The sequence below is a fragment of the Phodopus roborovskii genome, unplaced genomic scaffold (genome assembly GCF_943737965.1).
Source record: "Phodopus roborovskii unplaced genomic scaffold, PHOROB, whole genome shotgun sequence".
NCBI classification, from domain to species: domain Eukaryota; kingdom Metazoa; phylum Chordata; class Mammalia; order Rodentia; family Cricetidae; genus Phodopus; species Phodopus roborovskii.
The window spans coordinates 9,892,828-9,916,596 of record NW_026125397.1 but is presented as its reverse complement, the minus strand read 5'-3'; the positions used below and the strand labels follow the sequence as shown (position 1 = coordinate 9,916,596).

The 23,769-nt window shown below is 39.1% G+C and overlaps 1 protein-coding gene across 7 annotated transcripts in view; it reads right to left on the bottom strand.

Annotated features, from left to right (window-relative positions):
* The window catches only part of Ptprk (protein tyrosine phosphatase receptor type K), a 503,412-nt gene that overhangs the window by 229,864 nt on the left and 249,779 nt on the right, over nucleotides 1-23,769 (bottom strand). For all 7 annotated transcript variants that reach the window (XM_051175466.1, XM_051175470.1, XM_051175468.1 and 4 more), the window contains exons 4-5: nucleotides 11,873-11,954; nucleotides 9,638-9,753 (exon numbers count right to left, since the gene is read on the bottom strand). In XM_051175466.1, the coding sequence (XP_051031423.1) occupies nucleotides 9,638-9,753; nucleotides 11,873-11,954 (198 nt within the window). The remainder of the gene's footprint in view (nucleotides 1-9,637; nucleotides 9,754-11,872; nucleotides 11,955-23,769) is intronic.

Here is a 23,769-nt window from a genome sequence, read left to right as displayed (position 1 = left end):
GCAAAGTGCTTGATGCACAAGCAAGAAGAGATAATTTCAATCCCTGTAAAACCATGTTTAAAAAAAAAAAAAAAAAAGCTGGGCATGATGGCATGCACTTATAAGCCCAGTACTGGAGAGAAGAAAATCGCTCTAGTCTACTCAGTGAGCTCCAAGGAAAAGACCATTAGATGACTTCTGAATCATGACAGGGTAGATTATCCTCTGCCTTCCACAGTGACACACAGACACATCTACACCAAACACAAAAAGGGACACAGGTGTCCAAACACACACCAGATCCACAATATTCTTTAATTGTGGTGAGTTTCCCTATGTATATTTTATAGTAGTATAAAATAATCTCATAAACATCAGATCTACTCATTAATCTTATTTTCAGATTGAGAGAATCAACAAAAATAAATTATGTATATAAATGCCACACTGCAATATATTACTTTGAATGTTATTTTTAAATACAAAGGCAATTTTTAAATACAAATAGGGAATTTAAAATGAAATAAGAGAATATCACAATTTCTCAAGGGTAGAAGAAAAGACTTTGTCACAGACTAATGTGAAACACATCACAGTGGCTCATTAGGAAAGTTGTGGCATGCCTAACAGGAAAGTACTCTGAAAAAGGCTTCCTCTATACTGATTGCATGGTGCTACCTCCAGGTACAGAGTGATAATTGTTATCTGCAGACTCTGATATGAAGAAATCTCGGAGGAGACAATGATTTAAAGCATATGTCACCATCATTCATTTAATAATACTTGATGTCATTTCTAGACCTTTCATGGAGGTTATATAAACTATTTTAAAAATCCATGGTATCTATAAAGTGTTGACCTCTCCATTAAGAAAGTATCAACTGCAAAAAAGAAAGGGTAACAACCCTAAAATTGGCCAATGAGGAAATTTTCTAATGCTCATAACTCACCACAACATGCCTGCACACACAGAGAGACACATAAAAGAAGCTAACATGTCAAAGATAAATTCCTGGTCCATGGTTCGTGACTTTATCTCAATATCTACACACAAGGTGCTTTACACAAAGACTCCCTAGGAAGGCAGAATACAATGTATGAGCCTCAATTATCAAATGCCCCCCGGGGGGTGTTATAAGGTGATGGCTATTAGCTACTAGAGAGTACAGAGCCCCCTGGGGAGAACAGAACTCACTGTAAAGCAGGAGATTCTTAGAAGGATCATTATTGCTAATGAGAGAGTAAACAGAGACAATTAGCATTAAATAGCAGGCTAGATTCTATCCATCACTTTAGTAGGCAACAAGAAGTTAGGATACTATGAAAGACAAGGTCTGAACAACTCTCATTCCTACTCTGAGACTCCAGAGTCAGGAAAGAAAAAAAAAAAAAAAAACCACCTGTATCTCTTGAGCAACACCAGGCTTTAATTTGCCACAAGAGCCAAAACCCATTAGGATGTCTCACCTTTTGCTCTTATTTAGATCATTTAAATGCAGTTATGAAAAAGCAAGAGGAATCAGGGGTTCTAGATTCAAGCCAGTAGTTCAAGCCAGAAAGTGAGGAACAGACTGACTATAGAAGCCTAACCTTGAGGTTTGGAGAACTATACTGTATAGCATTCCCACTTCTTCAAAAATCTGTTAACTACTATCCACCAGATGCAGGCCACAGTCTTCTTTAATCCGCACCTCCTGCAGATTTTCCGATTGGCCTGAACTGCCCAGTCTGCGCAGTCCTTTACTGGCTGATGTCAGCACTGCCAAAAGCAGCCGTAGCTGCTGCCAATTCTGTACATGCCCATGTCCCAGCCTTGCCATTCATTTTATTTATCTGCTTTCCTTAGAGTGACCCCGCAATAAGGTCTTCCTCCTACTGATGCCCCGCTTCGTACAATTAATGTCCGCTTTCTGCCTCCTGACCCGCAGCAGCACCCGTCACCCACTGTTCTTCATTCCATGGGCCTTGTGTGTGCTGACTTCCTGGCCTGGACCACAGCTTCCCTAATGCTCTCACCAGCATCCCGTCTTCGCTGCACTTTCCTCTCTGAAATGATCCGCGATGCTATGTGATTCTTCTCTTCTTCTGAAATCATCACTTGAGACTAAAGGGCCCTAGTTAAAAATGCAGCCATCAGTGTAAATGCTCTCCAGGAGTGTGAGCAGCCTGGACCATGCTTGGATTCCTCAGCTTTTAGTACCTCCTCCAGCAGCCTATTCAGGTCTCAGCAGCCCACCCCCCCAATTCAAGGGCTCAGAATTCAAATCAGCTTATATGACCAAGCGCACAGTTCTATAACTTGATACCAGATTATTATACTTTAGGAATATAAATAGGAAAGTATATCTTGTTTATACTGACCCCCTAAAAGCTGAGATTTTTTTTTATGAATCCCGTTTCACCTTCCACAAACTTCCAGAAGCATGTGTATTATCCCTTTGACCATCCTGACATCAAGTTTTCACATTTTCCATCTTGAGAGCTATATGCCATCTTTGTTATTCTAGTATGTCAGACTGACTGAAGACTCTCACACAGCCAATTAAAAAGATATCTCAGAAGTTTGAAAGTTCTGACATCTGGACAGTTTACAATATTTTACATGTCTCTCTATCTTTTCAGCTTTTTATGTCACCGATGAGAATTGAACACGAATGACCACATCTAACCGGGATAGCTTTGAATAATACCTGTTGTTACTTTTTGATGAATGTTTTAATACAAACTATCCTATTAAGACATAGATTAATTTCTTCAGAAAACTTTCCTTTCCCCATGCAGAAGCTCGAGGTATTTTCCCTAAATGAATAGTATCTATCATGAACAGTAAAACCCTTACAAAAGGGGGGATGCTTCAAATTCTAGCTTCTTTCTAGGACAGTGTAGATGAGCCTAGGAGAGCAGAGACTAGCCTAGGACAGGGGAGATGATCCTAGGTCAGTGGAGAAGAGCCTAGAACAGTGGCGATGAGCCTTAGACGAAGCTTCGGCATGGGAGCTTTGAAGACTGATGAAGGCAAAGTGGCATCTATGGCCACATTTGGCCAGGTGAAGATTTGCCATTTCAACCCCTCACTTTCTCAAACTCATGTTTCATGTTTGCATTCACTGTAGACAATCACGTGCAGTAGTGGGATGAAGTTGTGCCTACTGAGCAAACTGATAAAATATCACATGATCAGAAGTTTCAGATCCACTGCTCTTACTGACTCACAGCTGGAAACATCAGGGACTTGAAGAGGTCAGCCTCTCTCTAGTTGTTTTTCAGAGCAATTTGCAACTCATTTTACTAATTTCACTCTCCAATTACTACTCTCAAGCCATTGCCTAAATTATCTGTTGCTCCATAAGGAATGACATTTCCTTTGGCTGAGAAACTCACTGCATCACACTACATTCGCAGCAGTGTGTCTCACCAAGGGCAAAGTGGTGGCTGACTCTCTAGTTTTGGCAGGCCCACAGAAGAGGCACCAGGCCAGTACTAGGGGTGATTACTGACAGATTGGCCCAATGGCCATGGCTCTGCCTGCAGTCTGCATCAGATTACCAGTAAGTAGCACACTTAATGGCCTCATTTCAACTCACCAAAACAAATGGTGCCACCAAACCTACCCACAACGTTTGTTCCATTCAATAAATCCAATGTTGAATTTCCCTGCCCAATTCAATGATGCATGCTGGCCAAGTGCTGGGATGATGGATGGAGTCATTGGCATTTTAGGTTTTACAAAGAACCTCAAGCCAAAGCATATGGTCTGACAGATGTTCCAGCAATGGGCTCTACTTGGTTTGCCATGTAGCTGTCCACTTACGCTAGACCTTCATGAAAGAATACTCATTTATTCATTACACTACAGCCCATTTCCACCCTCCTCCATCCCTACATTCTCAGAACACCGAAGACAACCTCCTTTTATATTTTCCAGAGACTAATGATTACAAATCGCCTTGGAACTTAAACAAATCATTCTAGGGGGACAGGATTTACAATGATGTCCATAATGCTTTGGGGCCATTGCCACAGTACTGCCTGTAAGTGGGACAAAACAACAACAACAACAACAAAAGATGTGGTTTATTAAATCGTCCCCCATTTTACTTCATTTAGCGAAAATGTGTACATAGAGAATAAACAAAGATAACTTTTGGATTACAGATGCATATTTGTTGACCCAATACTCCACTGAAGTTCTGTGGCATCCATGAAACCCCAGAAGGTTGCTTACTCCCAGTCCAGGCCTCACGAGACCAGGATTTGGCTCAGAGGTACGGGGGCTTGTCGCTCTTACAAAGGACCTTCTGTCTTTGGCTCTCAGCAACAAGAATGTAGTTCACAACCACCCATTACTAGAGTTCTATGGAACCCAATGCTCTCTTCTGACCTCCATGGACACGGGGCATGGTGTACATATCTATACACAGGAAAGATACTCTTATACATAAGATAATAAACGTAAAAATTTTATGATGAAAGCCACTGTTGGAAACCAGCAGTCTGATGACCCCACACCCCAAAGATGGGCGGGACACTCAGGGCCATGTCATCTCTACATCACACATTACCTGTCTGCTCACGAGTTACCTGGCTGGGCAGGAGACTCAGTACACATGTGAAAGTTTCCCTTTTAAAGCAAGTGTTGCACACACGCCCCTCCTGCTTTTGAAAGTCCACCAGCTACTCCCCCCCCCCACCAATAAACTCCACATGGGCGCTGAGTCTCGTGTTTGTGTTTCGTAGGCCATAGCTGCAGCAACAGAGCAACAGCCATTATTTTGATTTCTCATTTAGTGTGTTCTAAAAGTTATGTATGAAAAGAAACGGTCTCTTACATTAACTTTCATTATGTTAATGAGATAATATGTACTGAATTATTTGTAGTCTGTCTCCTATTTAAAATACATAGAACCAACATTCATGTGTGGAAAGTGACATGCACAGCAGTTCACATTTTATTGTTAAGCACTAAAGCAGTAGCCAACTCCAAGCTGCTCATACATCCTAATGTTCAGGACCATTTCAATTTTTAAGTTCTTAATAATTGTGAATGAACATGTTATAGACATGTCTTAATATCTCTTGAGTCAGTATGTAGAAAGATGCTGCTGCAACATGTTGCTTATTTGCTCATAAATTCACTCTTTAACTTTTTGGAGACAAGGGCCGCATATGCCAGGCTAGTCTCAAACCTCCCTAGATTGACTTTAACCTTCTAAAGTTTTTGCCTTCACTTACTGATTACTGAGTATCATACCTGGCTTATATAGTACTGGGGACTGTACCCAGTACATCACGCATTTAGGCAATCAGACTACCAAATGAGCTATATAAACCCCAGTTCTATTGATTTTTTCCTTGGTTACTTTATCTGCAATTTATATTTAAAAAAGGTAGAATAAAAAAGGAACATGAACAACATTAATCTCTAAAAGATGTAACCTCATATTAGTTTCCTATTAACATTATGTGTCTTGTCTCAGGAATGTTGGCAGATGTTTTAAAATTATTTCTATATTTTTATAGAAACACACACACACACACACACACACACACACACATATATATATATATATATATATAATTTTACTGCTGTTCTTAATTCTTGTAACCTGAGATTTACCATAAGCCTTAAAATGTGGACTACCAATTTTCTACAATTATAGTTGCTTAGAAATACAACTAAAAGCTTAAAAAGCATAATGAAATGAAAAATATGCTTATGTGCAGAAAAATTAATATCATTAATTTGGCAAAAGTGTTAAGCACTTAAGCCAATAGCACACATGCTTACCTGGGCTTTGTACAAGACTGAAGGTTTTATCCAAGTCTCCTTTAATATATGACAACATACATAGCATCCATTTTTAAAACTGTCTCCCAGAGAGCCTCCACATTTCACTACAGCTATAATGTGGAGACTGCCAGGCACTCAGCCATTTCAGAAAGTGTTCCAGCACGCTGCCTTATGGACAATGAGACTGTTCTGTGTGGACAAGGAGATCACTTGGAGCTGCACAGTTTTTAACAGACCTAGAGAGGAGAACAATCTTCAAGCACCAGTTACACTCCTACTCACTGTGATAGAATGGAGGAATGCCTGGGGTCTGTTTAGAATCTCTTAACACTTGCTCTCCCCATCACCTCTCAACTTACCTAACAGGCATGCCACTGCAGACAATAAAAAATTCAGAAATAAATACCTTTCAGGGAGGCGTGTAACATGTTCCTTTTCTTTTAAAGTTGAATATTGGAGGCTGCTGCCGCTTTTGATATCAGTTCATAATGATGCATTTTGCTAATTGAATTATGTGGAGGCCCTAGAAGGCTAGTCACTACTTAACCTACCTACCCCATGGGAGGACATGCCTCCACTACCTCTGTGAGAGAATGTGACAACCTTTACCTGAGTTGATTCACGTGCATTCATTCTTGGGCTCTGGGCAGCTATTTTCAGCACTTGTTCATACAAAGAAAGTTAATTTAAGAGACATTTCTTTTCATATAAAATTAACAGCACAGTTTTTTTTTTTTTTTAAATTATTCCATCAAACAAGAGAAGGTTATCAAGACCACATTTCAGATCAGCACAATAAAAGAAAGGCCTAATTTAATGTTTTTATAGATGGAAGGGAAGGGATTTGGGTCTCCATCAAATGTCTCCTTTTATAAATAAGGAAATAAAGGCCCAGACAGGCCACTGAAATCTAAGCCCATCACAGTTAACTAGGTTAGAAGGGGTAGAAACGAGGTTAGGATTCAGCCCTGGCCTTCCGCACCAACACATGTTACACTCTACCCTAAATAAAAATAACATCTGTTCGTATGACTAAGTTTGTATGGCTTCACTGTGAAGTCACAGTTATTCCTGTTTACTTGTGTTTTTGCTACTTTTGGAAAAAGATTAATAGTTTTTGAAGTAATAACCAATTTTTGATAGATTCATATAAACATAGGGACCAGTCACTCTTAAGTGTTTAATTGTTACATATTACCACTAAAAAAAAAATGTTTTACTTAAGGGGTTGGAAAGACAGCTCAGTGGTTAAGAACATTTGTTGGTCTTCCAGAATATCTGGGTTCAATTTCTGGAACCCACAGAACAGCTAACAGCTATCTGTAACTCCAAGACCAAGAGATGTGATGCTCTCTTCTGGTCTCTTTGGGAACTGGGCATACATGTAGTCCACAGAAATGCCCAAGAAATGCCCAAGCCTTGCTGAACCTTTAGTGCCAGCACTCAGGAAGCAGAGAAAGACAAATCTATGTGAGTTTGAGCTAGCCTCGTCTACACAGTGAGTTCAAGGCCAGGCAAGGCTATGTAATGAGACCCTGTCTAAGAAAATTACAAATTCAAAGCACCCATACAATAATTATTTAACTAAAAAATGTTGTCAGTGGAATCATCACTCAACTACATAAATGAATCTTTTAGAATGTTCTTATGTGGGAAGAAATAGTTAAAAGAACAACATTAAGAAATGAGTGTGTCATTACTGAAAAAAAGTAGAATAGCTTTTCAATCAGCAAGGTGAACTTGTGCATTGCTGGGGAACTAAGCAATGTCAATGTCAACGTTGGAAATAAAGACACAAAAATTACCCTCCATGGCCAATGCTAAGCCCAAAGAGAGGATGAGTAAATAAAACAAAGCAAAACTTGCATAGCACATTTTCTATCATTATGGCTTCAAAAATGGCAGAAGGAAAATTTCAAGAAACAAATCCACAGAATAGGAAAACAATAAAAAAAAGTGTGACATTTTGACTGGGCCCACTCAGACTGGCACGGTCCAGAAAAGCTCTTTTGCCACAAGGCAGCTGGTGTCTGTGGACACAAAACCCTTTTTATTTCCATGTCACATTAAATCCTGGAGCATAAAACCCGTGGCAGACTGCAGAGCCAAGAACAGACTAGTGGTTTTGCAGCTAACACCAAATATCAACCAATGTTCCCATTATAATGAAAAATAAAAAAGATATGGAATGATTAGAATATAAATCTGAAATCCTGTTTTTAAAGTACATACTTCAGCAGACTGAGAGATATAAGATGATGGCCTGAGCATTTAGTCCATAAGACAAACTGTACATTATACAATAAGCTCCCTGGGATAAAGCATCCCAGTTCGCAATATCTGCAGATAGGAGGAACTAGCATTTTCAGAGAAAATAAGAGAGCCTTTCTTTCCTTTTCAAATTAGGGCCAAAAGGAGGATATTATAAAAACTGAAAATCAAATAAAGTAAAAAAGTAGTAGTAAGTGGATTGACATAATATGACATACATCTGTGGTAACAGCTAATTGGACTGATACAGGAATCAAGTGACACCTCAATACCAAGCATAATCCTAGACATTATAATACATTTGCTTTTAATGATGATACTATAACCATCACCCTTAATACTTGGAAGCTATTAAATATCCCTCACCCTAATTTCACTACTCTGAATATTATAGCAAAATAAATCTTCATGATCTGTGTTCAAGAAACTAAAACTAATTTAACTTTAAATTATTTAAGAAATCTGCTGGCATCCCTAGGAATTCAAATCTAAACAAGTCAAATCCCTTTCCTTACTGTGATATGGACAGAAGACTATTAACAGACCAGAGGTTGGCAAAGCATTTGCCTCAGAGGCTGGAGAAGCTATGTGAATCACCTGAACCCAGAGAGGTGGCTGTGGCATAGCATGTCACTAGCCAGTCGGTATAGCCTACTGTGAAAAGCCCAGGTTAAGCAGAAGACCTAGTCTCCAAATAATGCACAGAGTGATTGAAGAAGAATCCAATGTCACCTCTAGCTTCTAAACACATGAACACACATATACTTATGCATCTACACACACACACACACACACACACACACACACACGGTTCGGGATGAAGTCCAGATGATATTATCACAACTCCCTTTAAATAGTCAGCTAAACAGGCATCTTTCCTGGTTGGAGTCTCCTAGTGTTAGGGCAGCCTTCATCACATACCTCCCACCATGCCCCTCCCGCACCTAAGAGTGACAGCAAGATTTTCAATCCTTTCTCTGAAGGCAAAACAATTCCATGCTCTACAGATCTTTCTCTGATTCTTTTGAAGCTGCACGATGTGCATTTCCCCAACATGTATGTCAAATCACACCCTATTCAATAAGGATTTATTAAGGGTTTCACATGTACAAGGCAGATGTCCAAATGACAGATCTACAATACACAAACTTCTGAAAAAGAAAAAGAAAAACAAAAAAACAAACAAAAACCCCACTTCCATTGTTTCCCTGCCACATGCCCTCTAGAAATGCTCATAATAGCTTCTCAGAGTGTCTGATAGTCCCTGTGGGACTGCTATTTTCTTAATAGGCTTTTAAAAATAATATTTGTTATGAAAATTTAGTTTTGCTTCTTTTTTCTACATTTCTAAAGAAGCCTAAGCATCACTAGGTGTTCCTAGACACCAATACCAATATCAATTAATTAGACACCTTAACCATTTTTGGAAGAATAAAGCGAAGTGTGTGTTATGATCTCCAGACAGCCAAATAAATCTAATTTACACAAACAGCCTTTGCACACATAAGGGGGGGCAGAGGGGAGAGCGAGAAGTGTGTATGACAACCACAAACAGCACAAGTGAACCCTTGAGCTCACCAACTAATAGGGTCTTACCTGCAGCCATAACTTGTTATGCACGGCATCTCTCCCTGTAGCAATGCACTGAAATGTGGCATTCTGCCCTGCATTGACCTCCACATCACCCAGACGGAGGAAATGAGGAGATTTATCTGTGAAAACAGGGGAAATACATGTTTTGTTAACAAGAAAAGATCCAGCATTATTCTCCACACAGGAACATAGTTCTCATTATCTCTACACTGGGCTAGCACTAATATGCAGAGGAAACTGGAAGTTCCTTTTCTCGAGAACACATGTACCCTCTTGTACAATCCCTTCTTAGGACCTCTCACTCTTTTTGTAGAGACGGAATTGTGCAGAATAAAAACCCAATACTTACTACTAACAGCTGCTCTAGCATGGGTTACATTCATGGAAGTCACATTCAAGGAAGCCAACAAGATTAAACAATTAGCTACCAGTCTAATGAAAAGGAGAACGGATGCATTTCAAGATCCCTGACATTCTCAGTCACATGCTCACTTGTTTATTTCTTCACAATGTAGCCAACTAGATAAACATTCGTTCAGCTTTGCGAACTTTAATAGTTGTAAAACAGAGAAGGGATTATCTTTGTTTATTAAAAATGGAACATCTCCTTCCTGTTTGCTTGTAGCAATGGGAAAGTTACCCAAAAGACCAAAAAGCATTCACATGAGTGATTTGACTGTCAAACCAGTACTCACTACAAATTTTCTTTTAAATCTGAAGCCCAATCAATGTTTACAAAAAGTGCACAAAGCTAGTGCTCGCTAATTTAAACAATAATACTATAGGTATTGAAGAGCCATACAACACTGCAAATAGCACTGCAGTTGCAATCATCAATTCATAATCATCAATTTCTTTATTCTCAAAAGCCTTTCTTTGCCATCTGACATTTAAGATGTAAATATGAAGGGCTGGCAGAAATACAGTAGTTATACTGTGGAGTGAGGGAGTTTCCTAAGCCAGCTTGAACTTGAAGTGGGGACACATTGTTACCGTTCTGAGCATACAAAACACAGGTTAAAGAATTTGATCTTTGCAACCTCTTTCTCTAGGACCTTTCTTCAGTTAGCTCAAGAAAAGATAGATAGTAGATAGATAGATAGATAGATAGATAGATAGATAGATAGATGATAGACAGATAGATGATAGACAGATAGATAGATGATATATAGATAGATAGATGATAGACAGATAGGTAGATAGATGATAGATGATAGAAGATAGATAGATAGATAGATAGATAGATAGATAGATAGATAGAGATAGATAAACATAAAAAAGAACTTGAGCAAGAACAACATGAACCAAAACCTACTCCAGCCCAGCAGCACCACAAAACTGACCAGAAAGGCAAACCCTCAGGTTTCTGCAGAGACATGGTTAGCAGGAGTGGAAAAGCCAAGCTCCGTGTTCTTCACTGTTAACATGATGCAATCACAAAGCACAGGCAGAAGGCTTGCCCCACATGCTGACGTCATAAATCCTGCTTACAGAGCATCAGAGATGGCTCATCGTGGAGAATGATGGAGCACAAACTTCCTCTTACACTGGACCTGTCGTGTTTTGTTGCTGGCAAATCCTGTCATGAAGGAAGTCTGAACTGCTCTCTGTAACTTCTTCCTGGCCCTACTGAATGCTTACAATAATTCTTCTGGAAGAATGTAATTAAACACAAATTGAAGTATGAAGTCTGAAGTATGAAGTATGAGTCATCTAAGGGACTCGTAAAACTATGTCAGTAAAGACAGACTGGTTTTAACACTTTATTCATTTAATGCTGATTAACTCAAATATTCAGGGAGATAATAAAAATATACCTAAGTTTGGAAGAAGGGGAGTAAATCCTTTCTCTTCGTTTCCCACGGAATAAAGTTAGCAGATAGGCTACCTTAGACAGCTTTATTATTTCGTCTGTAATTGAGCTTGGATTTGTTACTTGTCTCTGTTTTCATACAGAATGGCAAGATACCCCAAAGGCTCAAAAAGTCCTAGTGTAATGTGCTTGTTATCACTAAGTAAAAAACAAACAAAAGAATCGTATCACACATGTAGTTACAAGTCTGGAAACTACTTGATTTGAAAATTCTAGGAAACATTTCAGTGCTCTTTCCATGAAGCCTGGGAACAAGAAGGACAAAATGGACAACGAGGACCAGGCAATAAACAATCAACTGTTTCTGACAATCCAGGCATGTGCTGAAAGGACACAGAAAAATACAACTCTTAATCAAAACCTACCGCAAGGATAACTCAAGACTTGGATGTCATCTATGGCAATATAACCACTTCTCCCTCCTGAGACTTCAGCTTCAAATATTACCTGTCAGGAAGAAATGGAAAACATTTACAACAGTCACTTTTAAAGAATGTCCACAGTAGAAGATAGCTATAATGCCCTAAAAGGAAATTTGATTTCCTTTCTCCTAGGAACTTTTAACTGTATCTCAAATGTACTTGACTTCTTCTTTCTTTGTTTACCTTTTTCTTGCTTTCTCTTGTTTTTATTTTGTTTGCTTCTTTCTTTGTTGTCTTTCTTTTTTTCTTTCTGTCTTTTTTTTTTTTTTTTTCTGAGACAGGGTATATCTGGATAGCCTTGGCTATCCTAGAATTAGGTGTGTAGACAAGGCTGGCTTCTAACTCTGAGAGCACCTCCTACCTCTACCTTTGCCTTCGGAATGCTTGGATTAAAGAAGTGCACCACCACATCCAGCATATACTCTGACTTCTTAAACCTTCTGCATATGACCAAACTAAAGTATAATACCTAGACGACTGAGTTAGCACAGTTCCAATATGCTTAAGCCAGTACTAAGGAGTTTTGTGAGATTTCATGATAACTTATCAGGTCAGAAAGCTAGCCTACCAACAGTAACAAATGATCAAATCGGAGGGGGGGGGGTGTCTAAATACAGGGCCTTAAAATAGAGTTTTATTGAAATACATACATATGTACACATGTTTACACATATATGTAACAAAAACTACATGAAGTAATTTTTTTAAACTAATGTGCTATACAGCAATTTTCCAAGAGAAAACAGATTCAGCATTCAGGAATTCAATTTCCTATTTGATTCCTTTATTCATGGAGATAAATAGATAAGTTCTTTGTAAAGCACTTGAGGAAATATCATGGGAACTTCGGTTTAAAGTAACCATGCAATATAAATTGAGGCACAAAAAAAAAAAAAAAAAAAAAAAAAAAAAAACACTCACTGGCTATTAAGTGAGATTAAGTGAGAAATAATCCAGAAGGAGCAGAAGCAGATAGGCAATCTTCTAGTAGTCATGACAGAACTTCAGAACTTCAATGAAAATAAAAAACGGGAAAAATAATAGTTATGTTGAAACAAACCAGGCAGATAGATGATGCTAATTCAGTAGGTATGCAGAAATACAGGTAGCATCAATGATGTTCAGCACAGGCTACCAGCTGAAGGAACCAATTGGAACAGTAATAAAGGCCAATATGCAAACTTGAAGGACAAGGCCACTCCCAAGTACATTTCACTATTTCAAATTTGATTTTCCTGTGGCACCAGCAAGGGGAGAAGGCTGAGAAATAACTGGATAGCTCTGAGGAAGGCTGGGTGGATCTAAAGAGAAGGAACAAACCGGGAAGGAAGTGAGCTATCTACTTAGGAGTTAAATGGATGTCAAGATGGCAGGGAAATAAAGGACGAGAACAAAGCCACTAGGATGGAAGCCAAGATAGACAAGGAAGCTAGCAGATGTAAATTCAATAAGAAGGACTAAGTCCTGGCTAGAAAGAAAGAGAAGCACCCAAGGGGTTCAGCCAGGTCAACACTGGCATAACACTGAGTAGCAAAGGTCGGGTAAGTTACAACAACCAGAACACGGCAGGTATCTGTGCACCTAACAGACACAAACTGGAGAGCAAAGATGCTTTCCATACCATCTGCTGCTCTCAAGCTATGTTGCTGCTTTGTAGTGGATAGTTATGAATCCTGGAATCAGGCTGTGGTTCTGGTAATGTAAACATTGTAGGAGCCAGTAGAAACCATGGAGCTCGAAGGGCTGTGTAAAATCTAAATAACAACTTGTAGACTGGGGAGGTTGGATTTTAAAATAAAAGACTGTAGAACATAACTTCTAATATAGAAGAAAGTCCAGTGAAAATAAAATTCAGATGTGTCTGCTGGCATTAGCCATTGGTGGTTCTCTACGTTCGCCATATCATTCTTACTATACAGGAGGAAGAGAATTGTCTCTGATAAGACCAGGGATAGCATTCATTGAATACTAAGTTTATAAACGGCAATGACACAAACTACCGTATATGTGTACACTTGCTTCAGATACAAAGACAGATACAAAGGCAGATAGACAGAATGACAGATAGATAGATAGATAGATAGACAGACAGATACACAGATACATAGATAGATGAGAGAGAGATATGATATAGACAGATAATAGAAAGATAGACAGACAGACAATAGATAGGGGATTCACAGGAGCTAAAGATTCAGGGCCCAGAAATATTGGGATGGGGACAGAAAGATCATAAGAGACATAGGATCAGGAGTTTGAGACAGTTTCTCCCAGAAATGTCAGAAGCTACTCCCCTAAAGCCTGCCTATGTATGAGCTGAACAAAGGCAACAACAACAGACATGCCAGTGTGAAGGAAAGAAAGACCAGGAGGCCACAAACAACTTCAGGCAACTGCGGATAACTGACCACGAGAGAAACAGCCTTCCCCAGGGAAGAGCATACCACATGGTTAGTCAACACCAACATGGTCATGTCTGAACAAATATACAAGTAACATTATGAAGCCTAAATAGTTTTTTTTTTAATTTTTTTATTTTTTTCTTTTATCCCAGTTCCCTCTCCCTTCCTCCTTCTTTCCCTCCCTCCCTCTCTCCCTCCATCCCTCCCTCTCTCCCTCCTTCCCTCCCATGCCTCCTGATACTCTGGTTTCTCTTCAGATCATATAAATCTTTTGCCTTTCACTAAATAGGTTTATTTAGGAATATGTGCATATATGAAAAACTAATGCAAACAGAGGCCATGAATTTGAAAAGTGCAACAAAGGTTGACAAAGAAAGCAAAAACTGAAAGGACAGACATATGGGAGGCGTTAGAAGAGGGACAAGGAAGGGGAAATGATGTGATTATATTATCTCAAAAATAAACAATCAAAAATGATTACTCCTACAATAACACAGGCTAGCTGTATAACGTTTTCAATTAACTTCATTTTTAAAAAGAGTTGCAACCAGGTAGAGACCGATGAAGCAAGGATGCATCGGGCCACCCAGCCTTCGAGGGACTTCAATTAAGGACATCAAATAATGCCCACATGTAAAGAAGCCAACAGACCCAGAGGAATTCACTTAAATAGAATTTAGGCTTTATGTTTCCTTTCAGTTGAATATTTAAAATTTGAAATTATTTAATTGACTTTTAAAATCTGTGCCATTCGAATTAGCACACTGGTGAGGTATTATAGGGCAGAATGACAGAGATTTTAACATTAAGCCCTTCCCATTCTTTCACTGTATTCCTGCATCTGCTGCAAGTTAACAAAAATGGGGAACATAGAGGCAGATGCTTATTTCCTCCCATCCCAACACCAATTCTCCTGGTTATTCTTTTCTATCCGCACTTTGTCCTTTGTGTCTACAGATTTTACTGGAACAAGTGAAACTGAACAGAGAAAGTTGTCTTAGAGGAGAAAAAAACTACTACTTCAGGAGAGAAAGACGGTTGATTAATGCGCATAAGTGGGAGTGAAGACGGAAGGTGTTCTTACATGCACATGGTTCTTCCCTCAAGATGAACTATGAACGTTATCACACACCTGGATTTAGTATGAATGCAATCACCATTTGGGAGAGACCTGAACAAGGGTTTGGTGCAAACTAGAGATCAGAATGTAAAAACTTAAAATAATATTAAATATAGGCATCGGTGGGTGAGGACTATTTCTTCGGGATGAAAGCCTATAATAGACCCTGAGCACTCCTAATTTTCAACTCCAGAAATTCACAGAAAGTAGAGACTCCCAGGCTCAGAATATGCATGTTATCACTTCCATGACCAACTTTTAATAGTGGTGTATGGAAAGTACTATTGGTGCGACTATCACTGTATATGACAGCTGTGAAAACAGACGCTATGAGAGTAAGTTTCAGTGGCTTGAACAATGTTTCAAGGAAAGGAAGTATCCACGGAAAAAAAGGAATCATACTGTTTAAAAGAAAAACATATTGTGATAAATAAAGCACGGGTTCCTGAGCAGCTAATCACTGTGGCTAACACACTTTCATCTTGCCAGAACCAACTTTTTGACATATTCGTAGCATTACTTTAGAATTCTCCAACTTCCCTCGTTCCCCGTAAGTGTGAGTTTAAACAAGATTACTACACCCTTGAGGAAAACTTATTTGTTCATTTAAATTGAGGTTTATTCAGGACAATAAATGTACGCCTGGATGCAAAAGGAGGCAAAATGATTGGCTCTTCATTAAAGGGGGGAAAGGGGAAGCTTTCTTTCAAGTGACCTCATTTTCTCTGCTAAGTGTTGGCTTTGCCTCATTAACAGAAGCTTGGAGAAATTTCTGAGCTCAGATTCCTTTACTGCTAAAGTCGGGCTCAGCACTATCCCTTCACAGAGCCCTCACCTTGTGAGGACTCTTCTGGCCAGTCAGGGGAAACGAATCCCAGCAGTTTAATTATACAGCTTGCTGAGGCTAATCTGCAGGTCAGAGCTAATACTGGGTGTCAAGTGCTTGACTTGGGCTTCCGGGAAGAAGAGAGCAATAGAAGGCATACCAGATGTCAATGGTAACTTGTCCATGGAGGCACCCTGGGAATGGGGCACGAGATTTCTGCCTTGTGTGCTGTTTCTACTCCACTCCATTACCTGAGATACTGAAGGTGATGAGTGTAATCAAATTTCTGCTAGTCCAGCAACATTCCTGCATTATTAACTAAATAAATGAAGTTGAAGCTAAGTGGAAGAGCAAAAAGTGTTATTCCCTACAGACCAAGGACAATTTTATCCCCTGGCAAATGGAGTTGATGCAGAGGAGGAAACATCTAGCATCATGAGCGCTGAACTTGGGGTCACCAAGTTTGGCTCCAGATGTTAGTCTGCTGTCCTGTGTCACTCAAGAAATGACTTGACCATGGGGCTATGTAGCTTCACCTGCACACTTCTGGCCTTGTTTATAAAAGAAGATACCTGGGAAGAGTGAATGATCCAACTAAAACAATGAACTGGTGTATGAAATACCACGGAGGATTCTATGATAGCAGAGAAATGAGAAAAACATTCACTTTTAATTTTCTTTCACTATATCCTAGTGATAAATGCCCAGACTCCCAAGTCAGATATGTATTGAGTTCATATTCTTTAATTATCATTTCAAATCATATGAAACCTTATATATAAATTAACTTGTATAACTTTAGCTCACACACAATTTAAACTTCACTTTCCTCTCCTAAAACAGGAACTATTAATATCCATTTCAGAGCTTTGGGAAGGATTAACTCAGATAATGAATATGAAACAGTACAGATCCTGGCCCACAGAGACATCTGTATGAAAAGTGCCATCACAGCCCTCATGGGGGAAAAAGCATCCATTAAAGACAAAATGCTTGGAAATCAAATCTTCTCCAATCCCTGTCTTCCTCTCTTCAAAACATGAAGTACACAGCCAATTTTCAAAGAATATAAAATAATCTGGTATTTCGTTCCCATAAACCTTCTTAAATCTGTGGTTTTGTGTTGTGATTTCAACTTTTAAACAGTAAACAGCTAATATTAAAAAAAAAAAAGGTCATAGTAATTAGAAATTTGCCTCCATTTACAATGGGAGCAGACTTCAATGATGACTAAGACAGTCATGTGTAATCCACACAAATGTCACTAAGACTGTAGCTCCAACCACAGAAGTTTTCAGCAGAGTACATATTTCTTGTACCTCTCATCATAAATGAGATCATAAAAGGCCAATCATCTAGGCATGTATATTTATCTTATACCACTTTATTAGAAACAATTTAAATCATTGACATATTGCTGACTTCTCTTCCTTATGTGAGCTTCAATACATGAACATCTGTATTTTGGTTGTTTTCATCTGAAATTTGCGTAGTTTTACCAGGTAGCCTAGGCTCACCAGAATGGCCTTGAACGTACAACCATCCTGCTTCAGCTTCCCAGAACTGAGGTTATTTGTGTGAATGTGAACATTATCATGCTTTCAGGCCTTGTGCAAGAACATCTTCCCTCTCCCAGGGTGTACTCTCTACCTTGATGAGATTGAAGGGAGGGTGTGAGAAGGTTGGGGACTGGAAAGAGAGGTAAACATGTAGAGATGTAATAGGAAACTATGGCTTGAGGAAGGGACAGCTCAATGTCACACAAGGGGAGAGCTCTCAGAATTAGGTAAAGAGAGACTTACAGCACTCTGTTGTTTGGGTGATTGAGAGCCGGAGGGCTGAAACAAGGACCTAATTGTGTAGGTGGTAGAACTGAATCCACGCTGATCCATGAGCACAAAAGCAGAGAAGAGTGGGAAAAAGGTTTTTAATCTTCTAGAGCAGGGGTTCTCAATCTATGGGACTCAACCCCTTTGATAGTCAAATGATCATCCGTACATCGGATTTACATTATGGTTCATAACAGTGACAAGATTACTGTTGCAAAATAGCAATGAAAATAATTTTATGACTGGGGTAGTGTGTCTACCCCAAGATGAAGAACTGTATTAAAGGGTCTCAGCATTGGGAAGCTTGAGAACCAGTGTTCTACAGGAAGCCTGAGTGAAAAGGCAGGAATTAAATGAGGGGTCTAAGAAGATATGGGGTCAAAGGAAAGTTCTGGTTCATGATGAGCAATACTCAAACATGGTTATTAATAGAGATGATACACCTTGATAGGAAATATTTGAGGGTGAGGGCATTGACGTAAGGATGGATAATGGTATAACATTGGACAAGATCTACCCTTTAAATTGAGAGATACTTTAGGATGCATGGGTAAAGAAGAATCTATAATTAGATCTCAAGGAAGAACGGTTTAAGTTTAGAATGCATGAACTGATGGAGGGAAGAGGAGAATGAGGAAAAAGCTAAAGAGAACAATGCAGCATGCAGGATTTCTAGTGTGAGTATAGGGTAATCTGAGGTAGTGAATAACTCTTGATCAAAAAAAAAGAAATCATGTGGTATAATTGTTAGCATCATCTGTATGGGTTTAAGATGCCCCAAAAGTGGCTACAGTAAAAAATAATCAAAGAATTTATTTAAAATGTTATGTGCATAATGAAATCTCTATAAAAGTCAAACATTAATATAAATTGATAAACTGACAAGAAACATATAGCTTGAAGGCTGAAGCTGCCTAAGAAGGTGCTGGGATGTCTAAGTATTATGACTACAGTAGAAACAGCAGCACTGATGGGAAGAAGTGAGGGTAGAGCACTGATGGGTAGTGAGGACCAAGGTAAGATTACTATAGAGCTCCCTTAGCCAAACCCTAGTCATCCTCCTGTCTCCACTCCACACACCACTGGAGTTATAGGTGTGTGTATGGCCAAGCTGGGTGTAAAGGTGCTACGATTCCAACTCAGGACCTAACTAGTTCAACAAGTGCTCTTACCCATCAAGCTGCCTCCCCAATCCTTGTAAAAGTAAAATTTTTGGTGTTCATGCCCTTTACTAACATACAAGGTTACTGGGGCAGTGATGGGTCACACTCTGCACATCATGGTAGAACACAAGAATCCTACTGACAGTCAGGGATGGAAACAGTTTCAAAATTTGAAAGAAAGCAAGTAACTATTTAATAACAGTGGATTCTAGTTAACTGTTTTACCTCCTAGGGAAAAAAATGGGATTGGGTGCTCAGCTCATTTTATCTAGCACAAAATTTTGTTGACATAATAAACGGATGTTCCCTTGAGAAAGCAAGAGATAATTTTACCACACTAATTTAGAAATCACGAAAACATAATTACTTCCCTTGAATAGTTAAATAACACGGTAAGGTATCAATTCCTGCTGATAGGTCCCAAAAGATCTTCTACAGAGTATCTTAAATAAAAACTAAAAATTCTAGAGTCTAATTTTTTTCAAGAAATTTACTTTCAAATAAAATTTTATAAAAAGATTGTTACGCTGGGCAGTACTGGCACAACTATTCATCCCAGCACTCAGGAGGCAGAAGCAGGCGGATCTATCTAAGGTTGAGGTCATTCTGATTTACAGAACAGACAGAGAAAGTCTGTCTTGAAAGATCAAGGAGGGAAAAATAAATATATGGGTGTTATGTTATATAATATATTTAATATTATGTATATATTCACTTTGTGCTAGAGTATATAAACAATTATATGCTTATTACTTTGTGCTATATTGTATATATAGTTATATATTTAATATTATATATATATATAGGTTCACTGCTGTGTGGGTTTAGAGTTTTCAGACCTTCCTTTTTGTTAAAAATGGAAATCATAAATTTAGTTTCCTCCAATGGAGTTTCAAGTAGTAGATGGTCCAGAGACAATGAAATCAACAGCACCTTTGAAGATTCCTTGGGCCACAATGCCTAGTTAGGTCTTTTCTTTTGTTTTCCCCCCTTAAATTTTATCTTACCATTTTTATTTCTATTTTATTTATATATTTTCACACCTCTCGCTTTACCCTGCTGGACTTTAGCATAAGTAATATGGCTTCAAGGTTAGTTATTTTATGGGATTCTTGAGTGTTCAAATGAGTGGATCTCTGTTTCCTGTGCCTTCTCTTGGGTCAACTGTTTGTTTTATTTGCCCAATTTTAATATGTTGTTGTTGCTTTCTTATTATATTTTACTATTAACTCTTAGGAGCCTGTTTGTCCTCTAATGAGAGACAGAGAGGGGATTGATCAAGATGAGAGGGAAGATGGGAAGGAATAGAAGGAAGGGAAACTGTAGTCAGAATATATTCTGTGTGAATAGAAATCTTTTTTTAGTTACAGAAAAGAAGTAGAACCCATGGTGTCGGCTCGGTGCAAAAGCCTTCACCCACTGAGCCATTTCCCCTGCCCTAGAATGTGACTGTTGTGTTTATGTAAAAATGAGCAGATGTAGAACGATGCCAACAGTCCAAGTGGCTGTCATCAGCCTCCATTATCCACTGTAGGTGCTACAGACCCACAATCAATTTGGAGTTGTATTTTCATCAACTAAAGATTAGCAGAAAGTAGCAGAAGACAGAAGGGGGCTAAGGCATGTGCGAGCAGTTTGCCCATTGGCTCTTGTAATAGTTCCCTTCCAAGAACCCAAGGTGTAGAAACAGCTCAACAAAAGGCCTTGAGGTTCTCTGAAAGCAATGTATTGTTAACAATCGCTCTCTGTTGGTTTGGTATCGAAAGGAGACGAATACCTGAATTGACAACAGTATATAGATCAGATACTTGCAAAAGGAAACACTGCTACATTCCTTGGCTGTAAGCTGCTTGAGAGTGATTAAGGAATTCTAATTATATGTCAACTGAATATGGAAAGTATTTCTGGTATATAATCAAATCCAAGTCCATTTTTAAAAGAGTAACTTTTGGTTCATGTGTAATATTACGGTTTGACTGCACACATGTATTTAAACCACATGTGTGCCTTGTGGCTGTAGACTGGAAGATAGTGGTGTATCTCCTGGAACTGGAGTAGCAGACAGGTGTGAGATAAGATGCGCATGATGAACTGAGACTGAGTCCTTTGCAAATGCAGCAAGTGCTCTTAACTATTAAGCCATCTCACCCATTCTTCATCTGAACCTTTTCCTGTTTCAGGTTTTAGGCGTCCTTCTTCCTTCATGACTCCATGCATAAAACATTTAAAATCTGTGATTTTTCCTGTAAATGTATTTAAGATGCACTTTTTCTTAGAAAGACTAGTTTGTTATACTTTCCATCAATATTTAATGGTCGCAAGGGGGTAATTAGGGCTTTGGGAACAATAAAATTATAACACTCTATTGCATGGATACAGGACGTGCCATTAAGTAGCAACCAGTGCATAGGCATCCATCTATCACATGTGATATAATAATGATTTAAATTTGTTGTGGAATGCAAAAGCTATACACAGAATCGTCTAATTTTGTCTAATAAATAATTCAACACTTATTAAAACAATAAAACTTAAAGCACGCAGCACAGTCCAGGAAATAATAAAAATAAAGGGTTGCTGGGGGTGGAAGATCTAATAGAATTCACCTGCACAGTAGACTGCATTAAGGAAAGGCCCAGAGAAGAGTATTTCAAATAACTCCATGTGATAATAAACATGCATGCCCATTGTATTTCTGGGCTTCAGATAAGCCGGAGAATTGGCTATCCCTGACATCATCAACAAAGGCTCAACAAAACCTCAGTGAAAGTTTTTGCAGTGATTAATTCTGGAACTTATGCTCACGCATGACAAGTTCACCACAACACTTAGTAGTTATTAATGTAATTCTGTCTTCTCAAAATCTTGCACTTTTATAAATTTGACCATGAATTCTTACATTTTAATAGCTATCAGCTCAAGTTAATATAGACCAAACACACATGATGTCTTCATCGCTATGTAATGAACAGTGTTCTAGATGAGCTGGTCACCTCGGAAAATTAAAAATAAGCAATATCTGTGAAAATTCAAGTCTTTGGGTTTGCTGCAGCTATATAGTTGCTCTCCTTTACCATAAACACACCTTTGAGGAAACATATCTTCTGCTTTCTGCCAAGGGTTTTATATTGGATCCTGAATATAATAAAGATGATTGTGTATATTTATCAGAGTTACACACACGCATACTCACTCTCACAAGTACACACATGTAGTGAGATATTCACTTGATCTGCTTCTGTGTCACTGACCATGCCCATTGGTGGGTGGAGCCAGGGGCGCAAGTGCCCTGTGGAACTAGGTCTGAGGAGGAGCCAGGGAACAAGCTCTTGCTGGCGAGACTTGGAGAGGAGAGCATCCAGTGGAACTTGCAGGTGTTCATCTGTCTAGGTTGTAAGTTATTTCTCCCTGAATAAACATCTGTTCGGCCCAACAAAACAAAATTTAAAAAAAAAAAAAAAAAAAAAAGAGGAAGAGAGTTCCAAGATGGAGGTCCAACAGGGTAGGACACCAGCCCCTCTCTCCAGTAAGATGAGACCACGTGGAAGTATTTAGATTAATAGAAATGGGTTAATAATTAAGACAGAGCCAGCTGATAAAGAAATTAGAAATAGGCCATTAGCCTAATACAGGGTTATGTGTATTATTTGAGGCTGGCGCAGAAGTGGGACCTGACTGGCGGGGGAAAAACAATTCATAACACACACGCACACATACACACACACACACACACACACACACACACACACGCTCACAAACACACACAGGTTCATGCACATGGACACACACACACTAGAGAGGCTCAGACAATGTCCAAAAGTTTGAAATACCAGAGCCTGAACTCTGAGTAACTGACTTCCATTCAAATGCTAATGCTTTCTTCAATGGGACCCTTAGGAGGACTGAAAGAAATCATATATGATTTACATGGCCCCAGCCCTGTTCTTTCATTTCCTGACATTCTCTGGGGACTGACTCATCATAATAAATACCTGAGACCCAGCAGGTAAAGAGAAGAGCTACAGTGTGAGGCAATGATGCTGGAGAAGCTGGGGAACACCTCTCACTGATCTGAGACATCACTCCTACAGAACCACATTGCGATCCCTGCATCTTCTTCCTGGGTTCCTTTCTCATTCCAACTCAAGGCAAAAGGATGGTGATTCTGCCTGGTTAGGGACCACTGAACAAACTATTACAGTTCTATCTCTTCAGAGGCTTCTGTAGCTTCAGTAGGCAAACAGGCAAGCAGAGCAAAACATGGTATGCTAAAAGTCTTCAAAAGATGAACTCAAAAAAGAAGGAAGGAAGGAAAAGTAAACCAACAACAACATAAAAAGCCAGCCTTTAATCTCAGCACGTTCAAGGCATGAGCAGAATCATCCCCATCAGGCCAGCCTTGTCTACACAGAGTTCCAGGCCAGACTTATCTACACACTGAGTTCCTGGCCAGCATTGTCTACACACAGAGTTCTAGGCCAGCCTTGTCTACATAGTAAG